The sequence below is a fragment of the Mastomys coucha genome, unplaced genomic scaffold (genome assembly GCF_008632895.1).
Source record: "Mastomys coucha isolate ucsf_1 unplaced genomic scaffold, UCSF_Mcou_1 pScaffold19, whole genome shotgun sequence".
NCBI lineage: Eukaryota > Metazoa > Chordata > Mammalia > Rodentia > Muridae > Mastomys > Mastomys coucha.
The window spans coordinates 18,531,894-18,538,544 of record NW_022196901.1 but is presented as its reverse complement, the minus strand read 5'-3'; the positions used below and the strand labels follow the sequence as shown (position 1 = coordinate 18,538,544).

The 6,651-nt window shown below is 47.6% G+C and overlaps 1 protein-coding gene across 1 annotated transcript in view; it reads left to right on the top strand.

The window, feature by feature from the left end:
• Positions 1-5,129, top strand: part of Fam126a (family with sequence similarity 126 member A) — a 146,498-nt gene extending 141,369 nt beyond the window's left edge. Inside the window, exon 11 of the mRNA XM_031380131.1 lies at positions 4,868-5,129. Coding sequence (XP_031235991.1) covers positions 4,868-4,989 — 122 coding nt within the window. The 3' untranslated portion in view covers positions 4,990-5,129. The remainder of the gene's footprint in view (positions 1-4,867) is intronic.
• Positions 5,130-6,651: the final 1,522 nt, after the last annotated feature.

Sequence of the window (6,651 nt, the reverse complement as noted above, 5' to 3'; positions counted from 1 at the left end):
CCTTCCCTCTCTCCCTCTTCCCCCCTCCCTCCCTTCCCTCTTACCCATGGCCATGTGCAGTCTACCACTTTCTTACTCTGCTCTGGACTCTCCTACACGCCTGTAGCTGTGCTCTCCCTCATATAAAAACTTTCCTCATAGCCATTTATGGAGCAGCCATGGCCTCAGTTTATACACTGTGCAGGACTGTCTCACCTAGAACCCGAGCACAGGACCCTCCAGATACCCCCCTTTACACTGCAGATGCCTCCTAGAGGGGGGACTGAGTCAATCCTGGAATGCTGCTTCTGATAAATGGCAGGATTTACAGCCACAGGGCACAAGTCTTCACAATGCTCTGGGGACATTTTGTTGCTTTGCTTTTTGTTGTTTGAGTTGAGGTTTTCTTATGTCATTCCAGGCTGGCCTGGAATTGACCAACAGAGCCCCCAAATGCCTCCAACTTGCAATCCTTATCTCATCCTCCCAACTAGTAGGATTGCAGCTGTACACCACCATGCTCAGTTGCTCCATACATTCTCTACATTTTTTGACCAGACAACCTTTTTGTATGCTAAGATTCTCTGTGGCCCTGGAGGAAATGTTTGGGTGTGACTTAGAAACATTTGGAATCCTTGTGACACAGTGTGAGGTGCAGGAACAGAAAAGAAACTCCAGGCCGACCTGTCAACATCATCAGCTTCCTGGAGGAGGGGGTGGAGAAGAGAAGGACAAAAACCAGGGGTTTTTGAGTTATGCTGGCATGGAGGTCAGCTGAGTGGCAGATGGCACGTACACAGAGTAGAGGGGCCATAAGAGAAAGAATGATGGGGCCAACCTACCAGGAAAAACATATTTAGGTGCTGGCCATCAATCAGGAAGCAGACAAAAAGAAAGAAAGAAAAAGTTATATATTTCTGAGCCAGGTCTCAGATAGGTGGGCAAGCCCACCAGAAGATTTTGGAGCTTCTAGCCACTGCACTGGGGCTGGGAATGCTGGGAAAAGCACAGTGTCTCACCTAGGCGATAATTATTCCACTGTGTAGCTGGACTTTGGCTACTTGGTGCTTTCTTCTTTCTTCCACCCTTCTCCACTCTTTTTCCACCCTTCCGACCCCCTAACCCTGAGTAGAAGAGAAGGAAGGATAGAGGGGAAGGGCGTGACGTCTTTAGACTATGACCTGCTGGCTAGGGAAGCGTGACGTCATTAGACTATGACCTGCTGGCTAGGGAAGCCACGTTCCTTGGGGAAAGTTTGATCTTCTTTGTTAGGATATCTAATTTCTTCTTGTTTCTTCTTTGCACACAACTACTTAACAAACCATGACCAACAACAACCGACAGCAAACAACCACCCCGCAACAACCCTTCACCCCTCTCAGGATCCTAGCACTTATACACCTTCTGAAAGAATCCCAAACGTCACACAGTCACAGAAACTATCTGCAGCTGGCAGAATCACACCCCTGCTAGAGCACCAGGCACATCATAGTCAGCTGCTGTGGACGATCTAAAGCCACCCCATATCCCACACCTTGGAAACATGTAATATTTCTGTTTTGCTAAAGAATCCAAAATTTCAAATTGTCACTACACACCTGTCTCTTACCATGGCTTAAGGTGAGACTGCCTTCTTAGGAGTGGTCCTATTTTCCTGACCAGTGGTCCCTTGGCCAGGTGATTGGCCCAACTAGATTGATTATGTGTAGTTAGGTCTCTGCCCAGGGTTTCATCCTGTTGACCAGTTTTCCCTTAGTGGGTCTTTATTGATGCTGGGTTATAGTTGGCAAAGATTGGAGAAAAGGTCTACACCAGGCAGAAGAATCATATCCACATAATAATCACAAGTGTAAAATGAGTGTTCAGAGTCCCTGCTGAATAGGGTAATCCACTTCTATCACTGTATGGAACTTCAGAAAGGCACCAGGAAGTTCCTCTTCTAAAATCCTCCCGCTGTTTGGGGCTAGAGCCATGGCTCAGTGCTTAAAAGTGCTGTTGCTCTTCCAGAGGACCTGAGATCATTTGTTCATTTCCCAGCATCCATGTTAGGTGGCTCACAACCACTTTAACTCCAGCTCCAGGGTACCACATACCCTCTTTTGGCTTTCTCAGATGCTGACATATAGATCACACACACTAAATATAAATAAATAAATAAATAAATAAATAAATAAATCTTCCTTTGTTTCCTGTCATTGAATATACCCTGAAGAGCCATGCGACCTAATAGGTTCACATTCCCTGGCCTCATAGACATATCTGACCTTCTCCACTCTGCCTGCACTGTGTAACACCAGTCATGCTGTCTCACTGTCTCCATGAAACAGAATAACCTTGACTACTACAGTTGCTGCCCCTCCCTCAGACACAACTCTTTCCTCATTTGGTGTCTGAGCAAACCTCTCCTGGAGAGCTTTTCCTTTCCCACCAAGCCAAACCAAGACTTCCTTCTTCATTCTCTTCCATGGCTCTGCTTTCCATGTTACAGCAGTTGGTGCTGTGCACTGCAGTAGAGCGTGTTACAGCAGTTGGTGCTGTGCACTGCAGTAGAGCATGTTACAGCAGTTGGTGCTGTGCACTGCAGCGGAGCATGTTACAGCAGTTGGTGCTGTGCACTGCAGTAGAGCGTGTTACAGCACTCAGTGCTGTGCACTGCAGCAGAGTGTGTTACAGCAGTTGGTGCTGTGCACTGCAGCAGAGCGTGTTACAGCAGTTGGTGCTGTGCACTGCAGTGGAGCGTGTTACAGCAGTTGGTGCTGTGCACTGCAGTAGAGCGTGTTACAGCACTCAGTGCTGTGCACTGCAGCAGAGTGTGTTACAGCAGTTGGTGCTGTGCACTGCAGTGGAGCGTGTTACAGCACTCAGTGCTGTGCACTGCAGCAGAGTGTGTTACAGCAGTTGGTGCTGTGCACTGCACTGGAGCGTGTTACAGCAGTTGGTGCTGTGCACTGCAGCGGAGCGTGTTACAGCAGTTGGTGCTGTGCACTGCAGTGGAGCGTGTTACAGCAGTTGGTGCTGTGCACTGCAACAGAGCGTGTTACAGCAGTTGGTGCTGTGCACTGCATACAGTAGAGCGTGTTACAGCAGTTGGTGCTGTGCACTGCATACAGTAGAGCGTGTTACAGCAGTTGGTGCTGTGCACTGCATACAGTAGAACGTGTTACAGCAGTTGGTGCTGTGCACTGCATACAGTAGAGCGTGTTACAGCAGTTGGTGCTATGCACTGCAGTGGAGCATGTTACAGCAGTTGGTGCTGTGCACTACATACAGTAGAGCATGTTACAGCAGTTGGTGCTGTGCACTGCAATAGAGTGTGTTACAGCAGTTGGTGCCATGTGGTACGATACAAGCCTTTTTATTATACTGTGAGTTGTTTCTCTTTGATGAGAATTCAGTGCATGAAGTATTCAAGTAGCCATCCTTTAACAACCTCCTTGGCAGATACAAGCCTCTTAAGTACCTGCTGAATACATGTGATTTGAGAAATGAGACGGGAGTTCAGAGATGACAAGGGGTAGATTTATATTCTGAACTCCCAGCCTGAAATTTTTAAAAAGATCGCAGAGTTGGAGAATACAAAATAAGAATGGGTGTAAGGCCTTTTCCTCTGTGTCTGGAAGTGCCCAGTAGAATGCCTCCCTTTCCCTCCCCTCTCCCTCTCCCTCTTTCTTCTTCTCTTCTCCCCTTCCCTTCCCTCTATTGGTTCCTATTGTTTTAAAAGTTGTGCAACAACCAAAGAGAATTGTACAAAATGCGTCTAAGGCATAGATGCCTGGACAAGGTGGAAAGATGTAAGGAAACTAGATCCAAAGTCCGCTTCTCTTCCTGGGCTTTGCAGCTGCTGAAAAGCTCTTTGGTGAAGCTCTTTGTAGTGACAAGTCTTGAGAATTCTAGAATCCTGGTTTCTTTAAACACACACACACACACACACAGCGAGAGAGAGAGAGAGAGAGAGAGAGAGAGAGAGAGAGAGAGAGAGAGAGAGAGAGAGAGAAATACTCTAAGAATGTGTTTTTGTTTTAATCCCAGGTGTGAATTTGGACTGTCCACAACAGCTGACAATGATTTGCCTCATGCTCTAGCAGGGCATAGTTTTTCCAGGTGTAGATAGATGGGTTCTGCAATTGTGTGACATTTGGAATTCCATGAACTTTTCAGATGGTAGATACATGCTAGAGCCCTGATAGGCAGGGTTGAGTAGTTGTTTGTTGTTCAGGGATACTGGTTGTGGTCTGTTAGTAGTTGTGCTCTCCCTCCCTCCGTCCCTCCCTCCCTCCCTCCGTCTCTCTCTTTTCCTCTCCCCTCTCTATCCTTTTCTTCTCTCTAGTGATTCAGGGTTTGGGAGGGGGTGAAGTAAAAGGTGGGAAAAAGAATCCAGAAAGTAGCAAAGACAAGCAAAGAAGAAACAAGAAGAAAGAATGAGATTCAAACATCTCTGTCCCTCTCCTCTCCTTTCTCTCCTACCTAGTGATATAGGGTAAAAACAGAGGTGGGGATAAAGGGTGGGGGAAGAAGAACCCAGAAAGTAAGTCCAGCTACACCCCTTGCTGTCTGGTGCCACAGGAAAGGACTTCATGCCACTAGGTGTACCCTGCTGACTTCAGAAAGCCCTGTGGTAAGCATTTTGAACAAATTAGTCCCAGGTTAGTTGAAAAATAACTAAAGCCTCTAGAGTAGGCACAGTTGCAGTCTGCCGATCGAAGTGTGCTTTGCCCCATTGCTGTAGGGTCTTACTAGGGTCTCGCTTGAACTCTGCCTGGTACTGTATGGCTTATCCTTTTCTATCTGCACCATGATTCGCAAGGAACATGGCTAGCTGTATGTTGAAGGCATAAGCAATTTTCAAAGTAAAGTTATAGTTATGAAAATGACTTCTCTTTTTGGCTAGGAGGAAGCAAGGGCAGTCGGCAGGGCCGACCCGGCATCGATTCGGACACGATCTCCTGCTGGAATTTGCAGAGCCGGTTTAAGTATGATCATAGCGTCCAGAAGTCTGTTTCTAAAATATAGAAAGGCAAGATAACAACTCTGAGGATGTCAATTTTGAAGAACTTGGAATCTTTTCGTTTTGCATTAAACCTCAGGCTCGTCTACCTGGGTTTCATGGTATGACAAGACACAGAAACAGCAATAAAAATAAGAGAAAGAAACAGCCGTAGCAATGGCTTCCTTGACGCTCTGCTGTTTACTGACTTACGTTGTTGGCTAGACAACCATTCCAGTCTGTGAGAGTTCTAAAGGGGTAGGGAGCTAAGTTATGACAAATAGCCAGGCACAAACTCTTTCTTTTCAGCAACCGAAGTAGGATGAGTCTTGGCCGCTATGTAAACTCGTTTCTGTTGTAACAGAATACCTGCCAGAGACAACTTCCAGGAGAAATGATAGGTTCCTGGCTTCAGAGGTCTCTGTCCATCATTCTGGGGACAGTATGGCAGAGCCCAGCAACCCACATCGAAGTGACCAGAACACCTCAGCTGGCAGGTTTTCTCCTCTTTACCCAACCTGGGCCTTGCCTTGGAGGCTGCCCTGCCCACATTTAGGGTGAGTCTTTCACACAAGATTTATTCTCTTTCAAAACTCACAGAAGTACCCAAGGTCGTGTTTTGCTGATCTCAGGTCCTTTTCTGTCCAACGTCAACCTGACACACAAGCCACTCCTTAAAATATGACATTACTGACCTCAAAATGCAAAATATGTCCCTTCTGACTTCAAGTGTGTCCCCATCACCTTAAACAACTCAGTAATCACCCCCATTCTAAGAAGGAGGAGCAGTAGGGCAGAGAAAGGTGAGATGGGACCAGAGCAAGACTGAAACTGAGTGGGACAAGAGTTAAGCCCTCCTGCTTCTTGTGGGACACTGGGCACAGCACACAGCGCCATGATGGGAGCTTCACATTTGGTCTTTGCCTGGTTAAGTAGTCCACTTTCCTGGCCTCTGAGGTCCACACTGTCTCTTTGACTTCCTGTGTCACTTCTCAAGGGCTACTTGAAAGGATCCCGACCCAGCCACACGCTCCCTGACCTCTACAGTCTCCCTTCGAGTGGAAGCCTCCATGACTATGAGACTAGTCACCCTCAGGTGCCCAATTCTGTCATTAGCCTGAGCATTAGCCCCTGGGGTGGTGTTGCAGTGGCCTCTGAGTGCCTGGATGGAGAATGGGGTGGGGGTTGGATAAATGTTTTCAGGGTGTCCAAGTACAGTCAGGGTTCACCCAACACTCTGCTCCATGGAGTCTTCCAGGTGAGCCAAAGGCTTACACCCTTGAGCCAGGCATGTCGGCACACACCTCTAATCCCAGCTCTCAGTGGCATGCTGGCGCAGGAAAACCATCATGAATGAGACTAGCTTTCATAGTTCTGGGCCAACCTGGACTACATAGTGAGACCTTGTCTCAATCCCCTCCACAGAGATTAAACAAGACCAACTGCAACAGAAAAGTTTCACGACGTCAAACCAGTGATGTGTGGGGTTCAACTAACCCCTCAGACGCCTTCAAGGCCTCCTTCCTGTTGCCCTGAACCTTCAGCAGCCACACTTGCCTTGGCCCCAACTGCCCCTGCCCCTCCTTCCTTGGAACCCTGCGAGTTTCCACACCTTTCATGTTGTACACTGCTAAGTAGTTCACCGTAAACTTGGCTAAACGCAATCAACAAAACCCAAACCATGGCCT